The sequence below is a fragment of the Podarcis filfolensis genome (assembly GCF_964270895.1).
Source record: "Podarcis filfolensis genome assembly, chromosome: 3".
Lineage (NCBI taxonomy): Eukaryota > Metazoa > Chordata > Lepidosauria > Squamata > Lacertidae > Podarcis > Podarcis filfolensis.
In genome coordinates, this window is record NC_139606.1 from 49970490 (window position 1) to 49994455 (window position 23966).

General features: G+C 42.4%; 1 protein-coding gene across 2 annotated transcripts; it reads right to left on the reverse strand.

The window, feature by feature from the left end:
* Positions 1–2145: 2145 nt before the first annotated feature.
* POPDC3 (popeye domain cAMP effector 3) lies at positions 2146–23191 on the reverse strand. Of its 2 annotated transcripts, none has more exons than XM_083608432.1 (4): positions 22896–23191; positions 9243–10003; positions 7248–7356; positions 2146–5823 (listed from the first exon to the last, which is right to left on the reverse strand). In XM_083608432.1, exons 2-4 carry the CDS (start codon positions 9767–9769, stop codon positions 5548–5550), a joined length of 912 nt encoding a protein of 303 aa, XP_083464558.1. In that variant the 5' UTR covers positions 9770–10003; positions 22896–23191; the 3' UTR covers positions 2146–5547. The 2 variants fall into 2 exon arrangements, with proteins under 2 accessions (XP_083464558.1, XP_083464559.1); XM_083608433.1 differs by lacking the exon at positions 22896–23191 and adding an exon at positions 22404–22786.
* Between the last annotated feature and the right edge of the window lie 775 nt (positions 23192–23966).

Sequence of the window (23966 nt, forward strand, 5' to 3'; positions counted from 1 at the left end):
TGAGTCCCACATTTACCAGGTATCCGTATTCTCAGACTAGATGTCCTACTCCCAATTCCCAGATAAGGGAGCAGGATTTGGATGCGATGAGGAAAGTGGAAAGGCTGTAGCTCCAAAAGGTCCCAGATTCCATCCCTAGCACCTGCAGGTAAGGCTAGGAGACACACCTGTCCTGAAACCAAGACTAGCCACTGCCAATGAGTGCAGGCCACACTGAGGTAGATGGGCCCCTGGGAGTAGCCAGGATTTATTAGGGGAGGTGCAGAACCAAGTTATCTGCCACACAATTGGTCAGTTAAGCATTTCTATTTATTTACTTGACTGGGGGAGCAGCTGCCCCCACCGCACCTCCCTGGCTATGCCCATGGACATGGTCTGACATGGTTTACTATGTCCCTGTGAAATATGATGAAGTAGTTAGGCAGCAGAGCTGGCCTGCAGGTGAGACGGGGTGAAGCAGCCACTTCAGGCGGCAGAAATGCAAGAGGCAGCATCCTGTCTTCCCCACCACTTCAGACATCACCAGAGCAGCTGTACTTTGGTGCTAGTGTCCCTCCACCTTGCAGTGGAGGGCAGCCAACACTGAACCTCTCCAGAACATCTCCCTCTTGCCCAGTTTGAGCAAGAAGAGGGGGTGTTCCAGACAACCTTGCAGAGTTTTGCCCTCTCCCCAGTGATGTTTGCAAGGGCCTTTCCTTGATTGTTCACATGTGTCTAGCCTTATGTCTTTCTCTTCCACCCAGTGGCGTAGCGTGGGTTGTCAGCACCCGGGGCAAGGCAAGTAATTTGCGCCCCCTAACCCGTGGATTTTAGCATTCGAGTGCGAGCGCCCCCCCCCGATGTTGCGCCCGGTGCCGCCGGCCCCCCCCTGCACCCCCATGCTACGCCACTGCTTCCACGCTCCCTCTCTCTCATTCCCCCTATAATTGTATCTAGATTTTTTCTTACTCTTCTTCCCATTTCTTACAATGTACGTACTCGATTGCCTCTTCTCACTTTCAATCAATTCTCATCTATCTAAATACATGCTAATAAAATAATAATCTGATTTAAATGCTTTGGAGGAAGGAAATGGGTATACATGTTTTAGATTAAACTGTAATAATAAATAATATTTTGTAATTCCCATAAATGTGGGAGGTGTTTCCATTTTCCCCTACTCTCTAAATAATCGGGAGTGTCTGTAAAGGCAATGGCAGGCATGAAACTATTGAAATTGTAAATCTACACCAGGGAAAGCAGTGTACAATAAATAGTTATTCATGCTATGCATCAAAAATACATCTAGAGAAAGGATCAATGTATCTCATTAATTCAAAGCCAAGGAACAACCATTTGAAAGTATTATGTCTTCATAGCTATTAAAATATTTATAGCAATTGCTCATTTTTCTTCTAACGTTTCTGAGCATCTTGCTGTTCATCTCGTCTTCTACCAAAAGATGAAAATACATTATTTCACATCATATATAATAGTGAATGTATAAGAGAGAATCTTCGTCTACTTCCTCATGGAAGTGGTTGCGGATAAATTTACTGATGTCTCTTGGACAAACCCAATACAGTGGTAACACAGGTTAAGTACTTAATTCGTTCCGGAGGTCTGTACTTAACCTGAAACTGTTCTTAACCTGAAGCACCACTTTAGCTAATGGGGCCTCCTGCTGCCGCCGGAGCACAATTTCTGTTCTCATCCTGAAGCAAAGTTCTTAACCTGAAGCACTATTTCTGGCTTAGTGGAGTGTGTAACCTGAACCGTCTGTAACCTGAAGCATATGTAACCCGAGGTACCACTGTACTGACAAACCCAGCTGCTGCAGCATGTTGGAAAGGGCCACAGGGAGGTGGCAAAACATATGCAGAAGTTCCCAGCTTCAATCCCTGAAACTTCTAGGTAGTAGGGTTGGAAGTGTCACGTACCTGAAACCCTGGAGAGCTGCTGCCAGTCAGTGTAGACAATACTGAACTAGATGGACCAATGGCCTGACTTGGAATAAGGCAGCTTCCTATGTTCCTGTGCATTAGGAATTACAGAAGAATCATCTGTCCACACAGTTCATGTAGGGAAGATGCTTCTGCATATGTGGGCCAGACATTTATTTTGTTGACCACCCAACTGCCCAGTCAACAAAGTCCTCACACTAAGTTCAAATGAAAACACCAAGTTTAATCAATAGCTAGTCTTCAGATTTAAATGCTCTACCACAACCACGATGGCTATTATCTTAAAATTTCAAAGTGATGTTCTAAATAATCTGACTTATTTTGTGCAGGCAATAGCATAGGTGCAGAACAGACCTGCCTTATATTAAAGGTCTGAAATATAAAGTTACTGCGAAACTACTTCTGAAACTTTCCACCGCCACATATTATATAAAGTACATGATGTAAAACTATTCTGGACTGTTAAGAAAATAAGGTATTCTCACTGAACATTATATCCCAACATCTGTAAAATATGTATTTTTACAATCTTGGTCAAACAAGTTCAGTACAGAAAAGTCAAACACCGGAACATTTTATTTAAAGCTGATAACATATATAAAATTACCTTTGCCTATTTCTGACTTCCCCTGAGTATGAACAAAAAAATGCAACAAAATCCGTAATACTACAAACCAAAGATTGTCCCATCTGTCAAGGAATCTGAAGACAGTCACAGAAGACCCTGAGATCTGGCAGATGTTTCCCACCAGAAGTAGTGGTAGATATTTACCAAACCCCACCATCCTCAACACTTCCTTCACCAACTCTCCCATAAAATAACTCCTCTATCTCCTTTCTCTGGCACAAGTGGGACTGTGCTGAGTGCAAATCTGGATCTCACCAGGTATATTATACCACTGGAAGTGATTCCATTTGGATTACTCCTAGTCCAGTATATTGGGTTTGATTTGAATTAATAAGAAAATTCAGTTCCTAACAAGAAGCAAGAGTGTGGACAAAATAAGACAATCCAGATCTGGCACAGCAGTGCTTTCAAAAATATGGCTTGAAGGTACAGGTTGGAATGTAAAAAGAGTGTTGTATCCTACTAAGATATAGTCATAGTAGATGCGTTGAAATTAATGAACCTAATTCAGCCATGTACACTAATTTCAATGGGTAGACTCTTAGTGGGAATAACACTGGATACAACCAATCTCTCAGTGAGATTAACACTGGATACAACCAATAATCATGAACGAACTAAACAATTTAAATTGCATATAACAGCCAGGTGCCAGGCAGATCCAGGATGGTGCACTTTTTTCATTTCCAAAGAGCCTTGGCTCAAAATGTTTACAGGGGCAGACCTTCACCAAACAGTCTCCAGCTTTCTGACAGGGTTAAAGAAATTATGGCATTTCTCATTATAGACTCTTCAGTATTGCTCCACAAAAACTAGTCATTCTTTTTGGTGTATCAGACATGTAAGTAGAAAAGCCTTTACACCTTTTCCTCCTTAAAAGAAAAGTAACTACAGGATGAACTGAGCAGTAACATACACAATAGATCATCCAGCTCCATAACATTAATAAGATCAAGTCATTTCACACATACTTAATGTTTATGCGATTGTTTCTCTTTTCATTACTATAAAGTTTATAGTATAAAATATTGTGGAGTTGTCTTCCTCCTTGATCTTTTATATAAAATGGTAAAAATAAAATGTGGCATCTTTATAAAAAAATAAATGTAAACCAGGTTCTAATGAACAAGCAGCAAACTAGTTTGGCACGACAAAGAGGGCTTGGGACTTCAGTTTCTCAAGCAGTAGCCCCATTCCCCATGTCAACCACCAAGTTTTCGAACTGAGGACCATTTCATAAACAATTAAAATTGCATGGGAAGAAGGCATACTGTTCAAAGTAAAACATTCCACTAGACTCCCAAATCTTCTAGGTGCACTCAAAAGAGCTCATCATATGCCTTTCCATTTGGGCTTAGTTAGTTAAGTGCATCTTCTGTCCCTTGAAAAGTATGCCCATCTCCACCAATTTTTTCCATCAGTAGGCACTAAAACCACCACCATCAGCTGCATCAGAAATCTCACTTGCTGCGTTGGTATAACTATCCATATTAGGTCACTGATTTCCTGCATAAAGATAGGTGAGCAGGACTCTCTTCTGGCATACAAGCAGAAGTGTTTTGCTGTTTCATTCAACACTCTGATGTATAAAGCGTTACATATGGGCAACAGGCATTCAAGCCATCTTACTATCACCATTTAACCAAAGTGGCCACACCTGATGACATAACCATGGAACTGGGGTAGTTACCCTTGATATGATAACATTCAGTATTTATAATGTACCATATGATAATGACATTAGCGGTGCTTGGATCTGGATTCAAACCTTGGGGAAAATCACAATCTGATATTTCTGTCAAATGGAAATAACAAACAAAGCTGTTGTAGGGATGAGGAGTTATAATCTAAACCATGTCTCCCTGCATCACATGTTTTATATGAATATTCACAAATCTGCTATATGATCTGATGGCTTGCTTTTGTATCTTCTTTATAGACATGGAAGCTGATGGTATTTCTCTCTCTCTAAGAGCTTGTGGTAGCATGGTAGTAATTGCCCACAGAGCAATGTTGCTATTTCAGTTCACAGGTTCAGCAGGTTTTTGCAGTGCTTAAAAACCTGCAAAACCCATTTGACTAGAGGCAATAGTGGGTCAACAGAAATGAATGTATATACCATGGGGAATGTTGCATTTATCATACTACTACCATTCTTAGAAAACTGCTCTCTCTCCACAGCTAGGGTACCTGCTGCTCTACTTTCAATTAAAATACCTGAATATTCTTTCCCTGCTACATATGTTGCAGCAATTAAAGTGACTGGCACATACTTTGTACTCAAAGTAATTACATTAGTGCCTTTTGTTTTCATGTATAGCCTCTCTGCAATATCCTGAGAGAAATCTCAAGTCATCACTTCATGAATGTATCCAAGAAAGAAATTATTGTTAGCCTTCTTTCAGGTTTTACAGGCTGTGCAGTTTCCTGTTTCATGTGTCATCTTCTGAAAGGCACTGCACAATGAGACCAAATTTATGCATTGTAATTACCAAGTAACAAGTGAGTCAAGATTACTTTTTAGAGATGGTCTGCATGTTGCTGTTCTCTAAGATAAAACTGCTTGCATAATTCATGATGACAAGGAGGCCTCAATAAACATGAAGAGCTCTGTGCAAATGTCATTTTTGAGGCCACAATATCCAAGGCACCACAATTACAACAAAGCTTTATCCCATAATAATTTATATCTGCGCCCCCATCCCCCGCAACATAGTAAGATGAGCAGAAGGAGTAAACAGAAACTAATCATAACGCACGATCAGTCAAAATGGGCAGCTTGCTAGCTTAGACACGGTGAAAGGAGCTGAGCTAGTTTTTTCTCTTCCTTTCCGCTGGAAAAAAATCGCTTTTATTTTAAAGTTGCCTTAATGAGAATCTTCCATTTGTTTTTTTATGAAACTGCTACAGTTCATTCCAGGTGCAATGAAGGCAAAATGCATCATGCTGAAACACAGTCACATTTTACAATATTGGTTAATGTTGTCTTGAACTCTGCTGAATCTGGTTTACAGGTTGCATTTTGGGTGCCTCTGGAATGGACACATGATAGAAGTTTGGTAAGCGGATGTCACATCGGAATCCTTTCCCCAGGTTCACTCTGTCATTCAGAGCATAGAGCTTATCGGCAATGTCATTCCCAATTAGAATCGAAAATATCCGTGAGATGAATCGGTGTTTAGCAAAGAGTAAATACATTTTTTTCCTCCTCCAGGCCACGTATCGACAGTCTGTTTCTGCTGTGAGGGTTACCTGAAAGAAACATTGGGAGAGGGAGAGGGAAGGGGAGAGAGAGAGAACACAGAAAGTTTAAATTATATCCGTGCACTGATGCCTTTATAACTGAGATCCTCCTTCCTTTGGTGAAGGAAAGTGGACCATTATGTGTTTTCTCATTCTGATGCAACGAAGAGATGTGTTCCCAGATCAGTTATTGGATCAGGAACTGAATGCACATCCAAATATGTATCTGAGCGTGGATACCGACTATATATGGGGGCAGCAAGTGGGGACATCTTTTGAGAGACAAATTCAGGGCATACACTCTCCACCCTACTCTGTAACATTTTATACTGTGGAGAGGATCCATTATTACAGTTTGAAGCAGAAGTTTTCAACCTTTTTGAGTTCACGTCTCCCTTGACTAAATTCTTTCTGTGGCACCCCTGTGGGGCTCAGGAACCCAATTAAGTCACCCCTTGCTTGCAGAGCTAGCCGCCTCTCACCCTTTTACAAACCCCCTCCCTTGTGGAGTGTTCCCTCAGCCTCCTCTCCCTCTCCTTGGGAGTCCTCTAGGCTGCTGCCACCGCTGATCTCTGAGCTGTCCCCCTTGCCCCAAAGAAAGGTGCTTCCTCCCACTGCCCCACAGGGGCCTGGAAAGTACCTCCTGGCCAGCCCCAGAGGCACCATTCACCTGGGGAGCTTGTAGCCAGGGCTGCTGCAACAAACAGCTGTGCAAGTCTCTGGGAGGCAGAGATGCAAGAGGGGCATCAGAGGAGGGAGGGAAAGAAAGAGGGACAGTGTTGCCCGCAGCACCCCTGACCATCATCCAAGGCACCGCAGGGTGCCACGGCACACTGGTTGAAAACCATTGGTTTAAAGAATGCTGTGCATGTACAGACAGGAGGAGGAGCATGTGTTCTGTACAAATGGCAAATCAATAGATCTGTTTCCATTTATATCAGCTTAAGAAATGGGCTTATACAGTGGAATGAGGAGCAAGAGGAAAGCTTTCAAAATGTTCTCTCTGGATCTGGAAATCTTTTTACTTCCATCATCATTTTTTTAAAAGGCCTCACTATGTTAGTAACAGAATGCTTGGCTCTTTGAATTTGTAGCACCTGTGTAGAGCGAGCCTCAATATCAGGGAAACCTCACTGGTTGGCATTACAAGCTATCCCAGATACGAGTATTTACAGAAATTCTCATGTTGAGTGTTTCTGCCTGTAAGCACCTGTGATTTCACTGCTGCTGGATGGAAGAAGGAAATAAAAAAGATCTAAATCCATAACATCCTCAAATGTTTACTCCAGTTTGAATGCTCTACATCATTAGAAAGGACCTTTGTCCCCAAGCAAGCTTTAATTTTGGCTGAGCAGTTGCTGGAGTCTCTGCATCTTGGATTCTGCGAAAGAGAGGATGTTAGATTATCCATCATATCTGCAAAATCCCCCTACCTGAAAAATGCCTTCTTCTGTGGGTCTTAGTGAATCCCATTCAGGCGAATCCAGAAACTGGAGGGGGAAAATATAATGCAGAAATTCCCCATCCACTGTCACTCTGATCCTAACAAAACAGAGCAGTGTATTAATATTGTTAGCACAGAGAAAAGGAATTAGATTAGTTCTTTAAAAAAAGCAACGGCTGGGTATGGATAAAATTTAGTTTCCACAGATTTCATAACAATCAAAAGAGCTTCATTTTCATTTTGGGTGCATACCAGACATACTGCAGGATATCAAAGAGAGCAGATATTAAACGTTATCTCACACAGTTCAAAGTTTTCCATTTTTATGCCAAATTATGTTGGGAAGTTGCATAATAAATTTCATACATTAAATGTTCATCTTTCAAATGTTATAAGCAGCAAGTGACAATATATTAATAATACCATTTGCACATGCAAGGAACAAAAAATAATTCCAATTCATGTCTTCTTAAAGAGTTCCTGAATCTCCTTTGCACTGAGTTTTTCAGAACACAAAAATGTATAAAACAGAGTCATCCATCCCAAAAGATAAGCCTGACTCATAAGCTACAGCGCCAGAGGGTTAAGGGAGCTGCATTGTGGAATAATGTGTCTTCAGGACTAACCCAGCCTTTTTATCATTTTATCATTTATCATTTTATAACTGAGATCCCCCTTCCTTTGGTGAAGTTTTCCAAAACTGCACAAAAGTGAACCATTATGTGTTTTCGCACTCTGATCCAACTAAGAGATGTGTTCACAGATCAGTTACTGGATCAGGAATCGAATGCACATCCAAATATGTATCTGAGCATGGATACCGACTATATATGGAGGCAGCAAAGAGGGGACATATATTTCATGCATTGGGTGTTAACTGATGGATGTTGTTACCATCAAGATGTGGTGGCACCATGCTTGCTTAGAAAACCTTTTTTAAAAGGATTATTCAACATTATGGAAGGTAGGTCAATCCATTGCTATTGGCCAACATATAAATGAAACCAGTATTCAGAGTCAGAATGCCTATGAGCAAACAGGAGAGGACTCGCCTTCAAGCACTGCTTATGAATTTCCAAAGGTACTTGGCTGACCACTGCTGGAAACAAAATGGTGGCCTTGATTGGCATTTGCCAGTTTCAGAAGGGCTCCCACGTACAGGCAGCAGATCCCTGCTGACACACAGGGACCAGAAAATGTGCCATATTTTCTATCTACAATGTGACAGATGGAGCTTCCCCTAGATTGGTGGCACATTAGGCACAACTCACACACCAATTTAAGGATTAATTTTTTTAAAAAAAGATGCCTCAATTCCCAGATCTTCAAAGAGATGAAACTGGTCACATAGGCAGCAGTGCTCTCCTCCATTACCTTGCACACTCGTAAAGCAGAATGGTTTTAGAGAATACATAGTGGTGAACAAGGTTACTGAATTTAGTGTTCAGAAATATCCAAGTTAATTTTTAGACTTTACATTACATAGCAGAAAGCATGGCTGAGGGCAAGGAGGGAGGCAGAGCAATGTAAAAAGGGAATCTGCTATGAAGAGGGGAAAGAGAAACACACACTGCCTGGTAATCCTATTTTCTAAAACTCAATTCACACTTCCAAGCAGTCATTTCTCTTTACATTTTTTATTTATATAGGTGCTTTTTATAGAAAAAAGAAAGAAAGAATAATTATGAAAGCTATTCTTCCAGGGAAGCTAAGTCTTACCAGAAGCTGCAGAGTTAATGTTTTTTGGCACTTGCATAGATTTGTAGACTACAAGTGATAATTAAAACACACCCTTCTTCCCCTCCTTAAGCTGTGGCATCTTTGGTAGTAGAAATGTTTTTGCACTCAAGTTTAAAGTGTCAGAAATGCTGAGCCTACTGCATTCAGTTTAAACAGGAACAAAAGGGGAAAAAAATAAAATACAGCATTCTTGATTATTGTTATATTTCTAAATTTACAAGCAGGGTGTAAGAATGATACAAACCTTCCTGACAGAAGCAAGGAGAGCTTATCAATTGGTGTTTTGCCTTGCATGGCATAACAGTGCTCCTTCTCCAGTGTAACTACTTCTTCATCACAGCACAGGATGATCTTTCTAAAAATTGTCATTGAAATCCCCAGGGGCCGGAACATAGCAAGGTAAAGCTCCTGGAATTCTTTGTCAAAGGCAACACTCCGGACTTGGTAGGCCACATAAATGAACTGTACAAAGCATATCACAAACAGTATAAAATTCCAAGAGAAAATGTCAGCTGCACAGACATCCAGCCATGACCAGACAGACGAGCAGAGAAAACCTAGTCCAAGCAAAAAGAAGACGTAGAGCAGGCCAAAAATGCCACTTCCACCCATGTAGCCAACAACGAACAAGATGCTGGCCAAATGATAGATTGATCCTTCTGCTTCCGACTTCCAGTTGACACAGATTGGGTGTGCATATATCAAACTGTCCCAAAAACTTGAGTTGTCTTCCATGGCTGGAACATCCAACTGATCGGTATTGATTGTCATCGTCTGTCTCTGCGATTTCAAAAACTCTGTTAAAAAAATAAGGTTCTGACTGAATAACAGCCCATCATTTCTCCAACTTTGCCTTCGTTAGCTGGTCACCATAATGTCCATGCATTTTATAGCTTAAAGAGATGCAAAGTTACTCAGCTAGGGAAACAGTCTTCTTAGACATCCATACTGTTCCAAGTTGTGTCCTGAGACTTCCTCGTGTGCTTGGCTCATGATGTGACTGATCTGTCCAAGAGAAAGAATAAAGAGGAAGGGAAAGTATAAACACAGAAAGGAGCATTTATGCAACTGTTTTGATATTAAGCCACAAAAAAAGTTTGCTTAGCTCAAACTATGTATTTCCAAGGCTCAGTACAGGCCTTTATTCAATACAATATTATTATTCATTTGTATAGTATTTTCACTGTTGAATCCTGTGCATGATTACTCAGAGAAGAAAGGATCAGCAAGTTCAATGAGGCTTGTTCCCAAGTAACAGAAGAATCCAAAGTATAGGAAGCTGACTGAAGGTGGCAAACATGGTTCTCCCCCTTCTTAGTTAATCCTTACAATCACCCTGTGGGGTAGGTTAAGCTGGGAAGCAGTGACTGGCCCAGGGTCACCCAGCAATCTTCATGGATGGGTAGGGATCTGAACCCTGGTCTTCCAGGTCCTGGTATGACATTCTAACACTGCTCCACTCTGGTTCTCTCTTATCTGACAACATAAGTAGCAGTATTTTATTTATTTGTTTTTTAAAGCAAGCTAAAAACTGCCAAAGTGGGCAACATTTACAGGTCATCCTTAAGTTAATGGTAACAACAATAACTTGGTCCCAGTGTTGTACACAACCTTCAATACTATTCTTTAATTGTTCTTATTTGTCCCAGCCTGAGGTAAAGGTAAAGGGACCCCTGACCATTAGGTTCAGTCGTGACCGACTCTGGGGTTGCAGCGCTCATCTCACTTTATTGGCCGAGGGAGCCGGCATACAGCTTCCCGGTCATGTGGCCAGGATGACTAAGCCGCTTCTGGCAAACCAGAGCAGCACACAGAAATGCCGTTTACCTTCCCGCCGGAGTGGTACCTACTTATCTACTTGCACTTTGACGTGCTTTCGAACTGCTAGGTGGGCAGGAGCTGGGACCGAGCAACAGGAGCTCACCCCGTCATGGGGATTTGAACCGCCGACCTTCTGATCGGCAAGTCCTAAGCTCTGTGGTTTAACCCACAGTGCCACCCGCGATGAGGTGGTTAAGTAAATATTAAAAGGAAGCACAATGGCTTGAATCCAGACTTTATCTTCCTTGGACCAAGGGGCTCTTTCTGCCCATGGAAGTGAATAGGCGAATAAGCAAATAAGAGTAGATGTGACTTTTGCAGATATCCACCTCCCCCTGCAGCTCCCAATGACCTTTTTTGTTTTTTAAGGAGGGGGAGAATTGCAAAAGTTGCCTTCCCTCTGCCCCACCCTGCTCTATCAGCAGAACCAAGGACTGGATCCAACCCAATAAATAATGGCAGTTCTAATATACAGGGCATGTGAAAAAAAGTGAGTGGAGTTTTCCAAAGGGATCCCCTCCCCAAAAGTCTGAAGGCATGCAAAGCACATTGGGTGAAACCCAGGGAGGTTGGACCTGATGGCCCTTGTGGTCCCTTCCAACTCTACAATTCTGTGGTTCTATGAAAACAAGTCAGCTGTTGAAGTCGAGCAGGTTTCTGGCCCTATTGTCTGCCAGGATGGTAGTTGAAAACAATATCTAAGACTCTCTGCCTGTTTTGGAAGAACATCAGGATGGTATAGCAAATGAATTAAATTTTAATATAAACAGTGTTGTAAATTTACATGCACCTCAACAGTCTTCTTATACTTTTAAAATATAGTTTTCAGGAGCAGCTGCTGAATGTCTGAGGTTTTTCTTCTTGTTCTGTTGAAAGTGTAAAGCCCCACTGGCTTTGACTCAGTTCTAAGAGTAAAATTCACCTGTGCAAAATGACATCAAGCTGCAGGCACAGCAGGAAAGCAAAAATTACAATTTGCCTTTGAAATAATTACCATCAAAACCCCCGAAAATAGAGCAGTTTTAAATGTCAGTGCTTTTCTGTGTTAAAGAAACCAATCATCCAATCATTATCTTCCATGGGGAATCAATGGAGCTTATTTTTCCTCAGACACTCAATCACTTTGCTCTCTGAATGCTGAGAGGATTCAGCACTTCAGAAGTGCCATTGCTGTGGTGAATGCAAACAGAAGCTCAAGCAGGGCATGGAAAATTATCAATATCACATTTCTCAGGTGATATGTTTTAATTCTTTTATGGGCTTCTCAAGAGACCATTCATAGCACGATCTGAACAAGCTGTTGCTAGGCTTATGTTCACACAAGCAGAGTCTCTGTGTAACAAAGAGTTCAGTTCTGCTTCAGCTTGTGTTGCAAATAGTTTGGATGTAGAGCAGAAGAATAAAGGCACGGAGGCATCTTGATAATGTGGAGTAAAATATAAACTGCTTCAAAATACAATGCACAAAATAATTATGGAAAGGGAAACACCACAGGAAGTATACAACAATTCAAGAGATAAAGAATTGTTCAGACCAGTCAATATATGTTACAAAGGATACCTAAAGTGTACCTAGCCATCCTTTAGAAGAGGGGTGGGTAACCTGAGATACTCCAGATGTTGACCATGCTGGCTGTGGCTGATGGTAGTCCCAGCCTCTAAATCATGGAGCCTCAGTTTAATGAAAATAGAATCTTATGAGATCAGATTCTCCCACCACCACCATTTTGTGCATTTCAAGAGGGATGACCTAAACCTGTCCTTACTGCATCAGCAAATATCCCTTTTGACCACCAAGGTATTTTAAGCAACTGGACCAAACCTAAGAGGAGCTTTTAAGAGCATTATAAATGGTTAATGCCTCCAGAACAGTCTGTTTTAATTGCATCCTTCATCATACTTTACAGGCTCCTTATTACAGTTTTTGCAGATTCAGTGTATTCATCTCAGAGGTCCTATCACAAAACAGCCAAGTACTAATCAAAGAATGATAGTTAAGGTGGGAACCTAAACCACTAGCAGAATTCAAAGTGGAAAAACACTGCACAAGTGTTGCCTGATGCTCTTAATCCAATGCACGTTACACAAAAGTTTAGAATGGTTAAAACTTAGCCGCATTTTGAAGGCCAAACTGGACCAGGAGCAGGGAACATTTTTTTAGGAATGTAAGAGCCTGCAGCATCTTGTATTCACTATGGTAGCCCTCAAACAGGACTTGAGCACAATAACACTCTCCCCTCCTGTGGTTTCCAGCAACAGGTATTATGAAGCAAAATTTTCAGCCCGAGTGTCACATTTATTTCTGGGCCACATTCTAAGGGCCACATGCTAATGGTGAGGGGCCAGAAGCAAAAGTAGGTAGAGTCTAGCTTCCATTCATTACACCTGCTTAGATGCATCCTACTATGTGATTTATCCATTATTTTGTTTATTACGTTTAGATCCTCCCTTTCTTCCGAGGAGCTGAAGGCGGTGCAAATTATTCTCACTCTGCGCCTTCATTTTAATGTCACAATGATCCTGTCATGTTGGTTAGACTGAGAGACAGCGAGTGGCTGAGTCATAGTCGCAGACCAGGACCCTTCAGAGGTGGAGACCTCTGGTAACTGCAGCTCTGAGAAGGAGATGGATCCACACCATGGGCTTTCCCATGTGCATTCACAGGCACAACTTCATGCCCTTGGATCCTGATGAGCCACATCTGCCATCAGACTCTGATAGATAGTCCACAGACTCCTCAGGGGATCAAGAGAGCCCTGAGAAGAGATCCCCCACAGCCAGGTACCTCAGGACCTCAAAGGAAACTATGTCTGCAGAATACACCAGCCATTTAACTCACCAGGGTGCAGCACTCAGAGCTGGGGTCTCTAGTTAATGACTACCTAGTATTACTATAAAACTTAACTAGCTGCTCCAGAACAAGTTCAATGTTTTGCCTCAGCTACAGGAGCACTATTTGTGGTCCTGAACCGCATCTTCTTTCTTCCTCCAAGGGACAGACTTTGCCAAGCTTTGCCATCCTGCCTGCCCGGGCAACAAGGAACTACTGACCTTCCCTTTGGGGGGGGCATCACTCCTCCCTAGTGGTGGGCATCACTGCAGATCATAACACTGATGAGCTTCATAGCTCATATAAATTACCGTACCATAGTTTCTCTCTGTACTGTATTTTTTGTTTTTATATATTTATATTCATTTTTCTGAGAAGCAGCTGTATGAAACATGTTTTCATCCCCAGGAATGCATATTCTGATTAGCAAAACCTTGGATGCTCTTGCATTATTTTGAGGAAATACCCAAGATTCTCAAGTTACTCATGAAATCCATGAACAGATTAAAACAGGACACATTAAGCAGTTTCCCAGAGTACAAAATAATCTAGCAGTTAATCAACAGAAGCCCATAATATATAGAGAGAATGCCAAATTATTCAGAGCTTGCGAGAAATATGGATTTAGTGGTCTTGTCTGTGTTGACTATTTGTTATTTTGAGGCATGTGCCAACTGCATAATTGACATAATGTACACAAAGGGGAGCCCAGTTCTTGGGAGTTGAATTTGCAAGCTAAGAATTTATTATTGCTTCATTCAGAACAAAAAATCTAAACACAACTCCTGTCAGCATAAGTAGAGTATGCTCTGGGAAATCAAATGTGGCACAGTACAGAAATCAACGTACTGCTGATGGTAAACAGCACTGTCCTTGTCCAGAGAAATTGAGTTGCACTCAGACCAGGTTGAAATTCACAAGACATGCTAGTTCCAACTGACTTTTAAAAGGATTGAAGAAAGATTAACTTCTCTGGATGGGGCTTGTATGCTTTGAAGAGTTTTTTAATCAATAGACAGGATGGGGGGGGAGAGACAGAGAAGTGTTCTGCTGAATTGCTTGCACTATCACTTGCACAAGCAAATCCCAATCCAGTAATTTGCTGCAATCTAATTTAAATGGTTTACATCTAACAGTAGAGTTTAACAATTTACAGCTGTCTCCTCCAGTACTGAATTAGAATCACTTTTGTCCAACAAGAGATAACATAAATGTTTCAGCCATTTCTTCCTAGAATCTTTATCCAATTATTACAATTTTCTGGCGCAACAACCCATTAATTGTACCAGGAGTATTTTTATAAACACAGAAAAATGTTTCTGCCTGCACAGCTCACAAAATCCAGAAAGCATGGCAACTTTTAACACAAGTTCCTTTTCATATATAGAGCTCGCCTGTATACCTCAATGGAACATTTCAGCTATGATGTTTTCCTAGTGTTAATTGCCAGCCTGACACAGTTTTTTTTAAAATAAAAGACTTCTGAAATGTAATAAAAATATGGTTATATAATTCTTGTGCCATTTTCCTTTACTTAAATCAAACAGTGAAGTCAGATGAAGAACAGATCTCAAGGTACTTGCTGCAGAAAACCCCCCCACAATTGATTTTCATGAGATTTATTGAAAGTACTGCTCAAACTCAACACAGATATTCTGATATTTGATAAGTTGTGGTGCTGCTCTAGTCTACCAAACACAAATTGCTTATTTATTAATTAAATTTATATACTGCCCTTCATCCGAAGATCACAGGGCAATTCACAAGATTAAATAGATGTTGAATACCAGTGCAAGTTGCATGCATATTGTGATGGGATGATGAGCTGCTTGTGCGTAAAGTTTCTAGTCCCTCAGGGTTTGGCTAAGTCCACAAACCCCTGTCGGTAACGGAGCTCCATCAGCATGGCTCCGTCAGTCACTGGCAGAATCCGACAGTGGGCGTTTACGGAATTTCTTCCAGCATAAAAGCTCCTTAACGGAAACACGCCTTCTGGACTCTCCGCGTGACAGTTTCCGGCGAGGAGTGGGTGTCCCTATAGGAGGTCCTGAAACCTCCCCACTGTTCTCGCTGGAATTGTCTCTGAGCCATCCTTCTGACTCACTTTCCCTTGGAGCTCTTTCTCTCCCCCTGCTGGTTCCCTCCTCCGCTGATAAGTCTCTCCCAACCTCTGGGAGCCCTTGCACCTCCGGTTCTTCCGATGACAGTTCCCTGACACATATATACTCTACATCAAGCACAAATTAACATTACTAGAACAAAACCCCATTTTTGTATATCTGTAGTAAGGTCACAATAATATACTTTCATATTAAACAGTAAGATGAAAAATGTTCTGTGTATGAAATGTTCTGTGTATGTAAGAAATGATCAGCATTTCTTAAACTTACAGGATGAATTAATTAATAGCAACATGCTAGCAATCTTTTTCATGGGCCAGGCATATACAAGTTTAGGACTAAATCCTTAAATATTTGAAATTTATTTTAGCACTGCAATCCATTCCAAATTATTTTAATAGCGTAATTCTAGAATTGTAACAGCCACATCCAGTTTGTCCATGAATTGTTTGCTTGCTACAGGGAGAGATAGAGAATTGCAGAAAATTGCCTCCCTGTTACCATTTCCTTCCATCAGTCGACAGACACTATTGGATACCACCATTAGGTTCATATAGTCATATTATGGCAGTGAATTATGAGAAAGTGCACTTACACATTACCTTTTTCCATTATGTGTTTTCTAATTCAATTGTACACACATTATTTCATTTATCATAGAATAAATAGCATTAACAGAATACAGACCTGCTTCCTATTCACAACCTCTGTTTCCTATTCCCAATCTTATATTTTTTCTACCACTTCTTGTTTCTGTTCTTTGTCCTATTACATGATTTGAACTTTCCTTGGAAACTTGGTTTATTTTTTAAAACAAAAACAAAAAATCCCCATTTCTATTATGGCAAGGTATTTTCTACACCTTTATCTAAAGGTAAAGGGACCCCTGACCATTAGGTCCAGTTGTGACCGACTCTGGGGTTGCAGTGCTCATCTCGCTTTATTGGCCGAGGGAGCCAGCGTACAGCTTCCGGGTCATGTGGCCAGGATGACTAAGCCACTTCTGGAGAACCAGACAGCACATGGAAACACCGTTTACCTTCCTGCCGGAGCGGTACCTATTTATCTACTTGCACTTTGACATGCTTTCAAACTGCTAGGTTGGCAGGAGCAGGGACCGAGCAACGGGAGCTCACCCCATCACAGGGATTCGAACCGCCAACCTTCTGATCAGCAAGTCCTAGGCTCTGTGGTTTAACCCACAGCTCCACCCGCATCCCACACCTTTATCCAGCCCTTTATAAAATTTAATCCCTTTTGGGATAAGTAATCATGTTTATTTAACTGGCTCAAATGGCATAGGTGCAAATATATATTTAATTACATTTTAAAGAAAACCAACCCCCAACTTGCCAGGAACTACTCTATGTCTCAAATGTAATGTTTAGTTTTTTTAACATGCTGGCACACATTAAAAGATTAAAAGCTGCTTGTCAGCTAATGAACTGTGATTGAACCTTGTAAATTCAATACAGTATAACTTTGCTGGTATGTTGCATAACCACATGATGTTCCTCCAGGCAATTTGCTTACCAACAAATTAAGTTCAGGAAGCTTTTCTGTTTCTAAACTAGAGACGAGGAGCTTTTCTTATTCTAATTTGTGGGTGATGGGTTTACTTTGTAGAGTATGAGTTTGTTGTAAATGTTTTACAGTTCAATCCTACACATGCCTATTCAGATATAAGATACATTGAGTTCAATGACAGTTGCTGTTTGGTAAGTTTGCATAGTGCTGTAGCCTTAATCAAAACAGGGGAAAGTAGAAGTTAAATAACAGAAAAGTGTTCTGTGTTCTGTCATATACATGCTAGTTATAACTAATAGGTTTAATATTCATGTGAATTGCACAGAAAAAGCTGGTAGTTTTTAAAGAGATTTAAAAAATACTGTGAAACAGGAGGTAGGAACCCCAGAAATAGTCCACTTTTGAAAACTGATCAGGACGTCTTCAGAATCATTTGGTAGAATGTGTCAGATACTCTTACGATCATCCTCTAGATATGCAAAATGATGTTTCCTCAAGTCTTCTGTACAGCTGTTAGTTTAAAGGGCTTGCTTAATGACATTTGTGTTTGGTGGCTATCAGTGACTGCTCAAGGTTGAATGCAGCTAAGTCCTACTCAGAGTAAACCCACTGAAGTGAAGAAATGAACAAAAGTTAGTCATGTCTATTAACTTCATTGGGTTCCTCATTGGGAGAGATAATGCTGAATACCTTCCAGTGAGTTCTGTTGCTGACTAGAAAGAGTAGGTTGTTGGTTTTGTGAACTGATGGTGCTTTGGCATGCAGAGAAGGGGACCAAGATGATTAAGGGTCTGTAAACCAAGCCTTGAGAGAGCTGGTATGTTTAGCGTGGTAAAGAGGAAACTCAGAGGAGATATGATAGCCATCTTCAAATATCTGAAGGGCTGTCACAAGGATGGAGCAAGCTTGGTTTTCTTCCTGCTTCAGAGGCTAGGACCTGAACCAATGGATTCAAGTTACAAGAAAGGAGATTCCAACTAAATATAATGAAGAAAATTCTGACAGTAAGAACTGTTTAGAAGTGGAATGGACTCCCACAAGAGGATTCTCCTTTCTTGGAGGTTTTTAATGTTTTTAGCAGAGGTTGAATGGCCATCTGTCATGGATGCTTTTGTTGAGATTCCTGCATTGCAGGGGGTTGCGCTAGATGACCCTTGGGTTCCCTTCCAACTCTACAATTCTACGATTCTATGGTTTGCACATGAGCACCACCTGACTGGCTGCCTGTCTGCTCTCTCTACTCCCATGCTTAACTTGTAGATTTTCCAAAAAGCAAGTATTTCCAAAATGTGTCCATTAGTCTCCCAGAGCCCTGTTCTTAAAGCCTTCATGCTTCCAAACAAAGTAACTTAAGCAACTGCCACACAGCCTTGGATCTAACAAAGTGAAATGTCTCAGAAGCTTACAGTTGTGACCTCGGAAGATCCATAAAGGTGGTGGTGATGAATCACCCAGTTTGCGTTGAAAATATGGCATTCATTCTAAAGCAAGTACTTTTGAGTTATTGAAGAAAAGTGGGTTTTTTTAAAAAAAAAGAAAAGTATGTGATGCAAAGTCACTTGAGATTTTCCTTTTATCAGTTTTGTAAAGGCATTCTTATATTATTTTAAAATAAATATCATCAATGGATGTGATGGGACTTGCCTTCTCCCCCTTCCTTTTGCAGCCCTCAGGCCTCAATCTGCTTCAGAGGGTTCCCCCACCTCAGGAACAGGTTTTGGAGGTGCATGGGGGCCGCAGTGTGGAGGAGAGAAAGGGTAGGTCTTGTTTGCAAGTAGAACACCATAACTAGATTTCACCATGTGAGATAAAGGCTTTTTTTAAAAAGCAGACAAACACTGTAATAATATAAGCCTGAATGTTTTTTGTTTGCAGTTTTGCTATGCTGCATTAAACCTGACCAAAAAGAAAAAAACCTAATCAGAAAAAATTGAAACACAAACATCTGATTTAATCTGTGAACATGTGATAGCAAGAGGAACTGCATGATTTTTCTTCTGAGGTTTTAACAATTATCTGAGAGTAAGTCCCACTCAGTGGGGTTTACCTCTGGATAAACATGAATAGGATTGCACTGACAGTGTGTCTGGATAAGAGAGAATGCGTTGGAGTGTAGGATTAGTGAAATTTGGTACAGAAACTCAACATGGTTCTAAGAAGTATTATAACTTAGATCAGGGTTCATCAGGGGGCCAGTCCACTGTCCCTCAGACCTTGTGGGGGGCTGGACTATATTTTGAAGGGGGGAAATGAATGAATTCCTATGCCCCACAAATAACCCAGAGATGCATTTTAAATAAAAGGACACATTCTATTCATGTAAAAACATGCTGATTCCAGGACCGTTCGTGGGCCAGATTTAGAAGGCGATTGGGCCGGATCTGGCCCCCGGGCCTTAGTTTGCCTACCCATGACTTAGATCTTGGCTTAAGGGGTGGCTTGAAATGCACATCTATGTACCACTGGAAATGTAGCTATTTACACAACCTATTTCCTACAACTGAAAGGATGCAATGTAGGATGGATAGTAATGTGGAGCGATGAGTTCAAATCTTGGCTGCTCCAGCTTCCCAAGAAGGAGCAGGTGAAATGCAGAGCCAAAAGGCAACTACTTGCCCTGCCCTGTGCTCTCTCAGCTCGATGTGCTAGTGACACCCATTCATAAAGCTTTTTTTTCTGAAAAGAATCCAGCTGGACTGGAGATGTTATATGCACCACTGTCACATCATAAAGCAATAACCCAAACTTTATGATATTTTTTTTGGCTATTGCAGATAACCTCTGCAAGGAGCTGGCTTCCTCTCTGCTATTAAACCAAATAAATCATACACCTCTCCTGGAATCCATATGCAAGTCAACTGCCATCCCATCAACATTATCGCAAGAATGCTGGCACCCCAGGTTTCTCTAGTGACAGACATCTTTACAGCATTACCAAGTGGATCTGAATTCAGTATTATAAAGACTCCCCTGTTGAATGTGTGCTTTGTTTTGTTTTCTAACCTACAAGCAAGCAAACTGTGGCAAGTGAAAAAAATAAACAAGTAAAAAGCACTGGTGCATCAAATGTATCATTTTCCTGCCAAGTTTTACAATGTTACGTATCTTCAGAGCTGTTCATACATTTTGGAGAAAAACAAATACTTGTTTTATCCCTCTATGCAGGTTGGTATACAAATTTAATTTATTATTATTATGGGCTAGCATCCTACCCAAGGGCTTTCCATGTTCACTGACACTTAAGAACCTTTTCCATTGCCAACACCCATTCATGATGCAAAGAATGCCTCTGTTCTTATGTAAGAGTACATTTCTCTCACTAGACCACAACCAGACTCTGCATACCCTGGAGAATGGGCAAGTGTTTCCAGTGTCCCTGCAACATTTAATGCTATTCTGTCTCTTGTTACCCACTTGTACCCACTTGCTGAAGGAAGTGGTGAATCTGTGGTTAACTCCCATCAGCCCCAACCAGCATGGCCAATGATGGGATTCGCAGGCAACAAAATTCTGAATGGTCACAGATTCCCTATCCCCACTGTAAATAAACCGTGTACGAAACTGAACCGGATCTGCAAAGAGTTGAATTGAAAATCCCAAGTCCTTTCTTATATCAATGGGGCAAATAATTATAGCCACTGTTGTGTAGTGGTGAAGACCAGGAGACTAGGGTTCAGATCTCTACTCAGCCATGAAGCTCACTGGGTGATCTTGGGTCAGTCACTAACTTACCTCAAAGGGTTGCTGTGGGGATTAAGGAGGGGGTGAACCATGTATTCTATCTTGTGCTCCTCTGAGAAAAGGATTGGATATGAATGCAGTAACTAAGTAAGTATTTCTACCTCATGGTTGGCTTCCAACCTACAAAATGAAAACATGGCCATGCTTCTTATTATTTATTTGCTACATTTATATTCTGACTTTCTTCCATCATAGAGCTCAAGCAAGTGTGTGCATGAGTTTCCCAGGTGATCTCACACTGAGGAACTCCGCTGCAGACAGCTGATTGCGTGTCATATGCCTTCAGACCATGCCCTTCCTTCTAAGTCCCTATTGGACTCTGTGGGACTTATGGTACTTCAGAGTGGCATAAGATTGGGCTGCAAGCATGGGTGTAGCCAAGGAGGGGGACAGGGGACAGCTGCCATCCAAATCAAGTAAATAAATAAAAATATTTAACTAATTGACCCATCATGTTGCAGATGGCTTAGTTCTGACCCGCCTAACATAAATCCTGGCTAGGCCCATGGCTGCAAGTGACTCTTATCTAGGCCATGGCTCAACAAAAACACAACACAATCTGTTTGTTTTAATGTGAGCCTCCTTGGCTTTGTCAAAGAAGGCCAAGAAAAGAATAAAATCCACAAAAAGTCTTCTAGCACTTTAAAAAACTAACAAATGTATTACTGCACTAGACCTTTGTTGAATCTAGTCCACTGAAGCTTATGTTAGTTTTGAAAAGTGCCGCAAGGCTGTGGTTCCTGCTGCAAATTAACACAACAAGCCCTCTCTAAACTGTGGCAGGAAAACGTCTTAGTAACAAAAGTGTGTGCGAAAAGGCTGGTTTGGCTCTTGGACTAGGTACACAGAAATTTTAGTGTTATGATTTGGGAATGCCCAAAGACTATTTTTGGTGTGCACTAATTTGTAATTGTCAGGTTAGTGCGACAGAACCATAGTTCTAGACTTGGAAGGGATCTCCGAGATCTTCTAATCCAAGGTTTCCCAAACTAGGGTCTCCGGCAGTTTTTGGACTACGGTTCCCACCATCCCTGACCCACTGGTGCTGCTAGCTAGGGAGCATGGGAGTTGTAGTCCAAAAACTGCTGGAGACCCAAGTTTGGGAAACCCTGATAGTTCAACTCCCCATTTCAGCCTTGTTGAGCAGGCACAAATTATCATTTCAAGGAAGGCCTGTGGTCCAGCACTCCTCATTTTAGAAATAGGGATTGGGATCATTTAAGATGCCGGGTGAACTCAGAAGTGGCACCCATGAATCTTAATTGTTCCCCCTTCAAAATATTATCAAATAGCATTACATGCAAAGTAACGCCTGCTCCGTGCTATCCCCTGCCCTAAGCTGGGCAAAACCGTCCCTCCGCGCTTACACTTCCTTTCCCTTCGCTCCTGGACTGCCTTGCTCTCTTATCTCCCCGCGGCAGACGGAAGGGGCCGATCAGTGCCTCTTCCCGCTCCGGGGCAAAAGGCCGAGCGGGCAGCTGCGCCGGCGTCCTCAAAGTGCGCTCGCCCGCAGGTCGGACGCAGGAGCTCGACGCCTGAGGCGCTCAAGGCGGCGACCGCAAACCCTCCCAGGGGACTCGGTCCCAGAGCAGCGCGCGAACTCGGGCGAGCCAAGTTCAGAGGGTGGGGCTTCCCGGGAGCCTCGCGCCTCGGCCGCCTTTCCCACATTACAGCTCTGGGCTGGCAAGCGAGACCCACCCGCCGAGGGGACCGAAGAAGCAGCGCGCCAGGCTCCTCGCCTCTGCCGAGAAGCGCCAGTGAACCCCGAAGACACACGCGCAGAGAGAGCCGCCTCGCGTTTCCTTCCCTCGTCTGGAAAATCCCTCCGCGCGTCCTTTCCCCCTCTCTCGTCCCCTTACCTTGCCACCAAGTTTGCCCGCCAACGCCGGCGACGCGCCCCCGTCCCTTCCTCAGCCCCGTCCCGCCGCGCGCCTGGCAGCGCTGCCGCCGCTGAGAGAGGCAAGCCGAGGCTTTGACTAAAATAGGCAGCGAGGGAACCGCCACGAGACGGGCTGCGGGCGGCGCCTGAGGAGAAGAGCGACCCCCAGCGCGCAGGCTTCCTGACACAACTTCTACGGCTGCTGCTGCCGGGAGACTTCTTGGGCGGCCCCTGCCCGGGCATGTGGCGGCTCCTTCTGCTGCCACTGGGACGGCGCCGTCGATGCACGCGGAGCGGGGATTGGCCAGAAGGCCCAGCAGCTGCCTATGGAGGACTGCCTCACTGGGAGGGAGGGCTGCCTGACGCGGGAAGCCTGTTGTGGGGTTGATGGCAAGTGGGAAAGGACACGGGAGTGCCCAGGAGCATATGCAGAATGCTTTCCCCCCTCTGTAATACCATTTTTGACCGCCACACACACATGCAGCTGGAATATACAGGAATTCCACAATATTTTATTAAGGGTTTCTATTATTATTATTATTATTATTATTATTATTATTATTATTATTATTATATTATTTATACAGAATGGTTTCCCCAGCCACTCTGGGTGGCTTCCAACAAAAGATTAAAAATACATTAAAACAACAATCATTAAAAACTTCCCTAAACAGCCTTCAGATGTCTTCTAAATGTCATAGAGTTGTTTATTGCCTTGACATCTGATGGGAGGGTGTTCCACAGGGCGGGCGCCACTACCGAGAAGGCCCTCTGCCTGGTTCCCTGTAACTTCGCTTCTCACAGGGAGGGAACCGCCAGAAGGCCCTCGGCGCTGGACCTCAGTGTCTGGGTAGAACGATGGGGGTGGAGACGCTCCTTCAGGCCATTTAGGCCTAGGGCTCTAAAGGTCAGCACAGCACTTTGAATTGTGCTCGGAAATGTACTGGAAGCCAATGTAGGTCTTTCAAGACCGGTGTTATGTGGTATCTGTGGCCGCTCCCAGTCACCAGTATAGCTGCCACATTCTGGATTAGTTGTAGTTTCCAGGTCA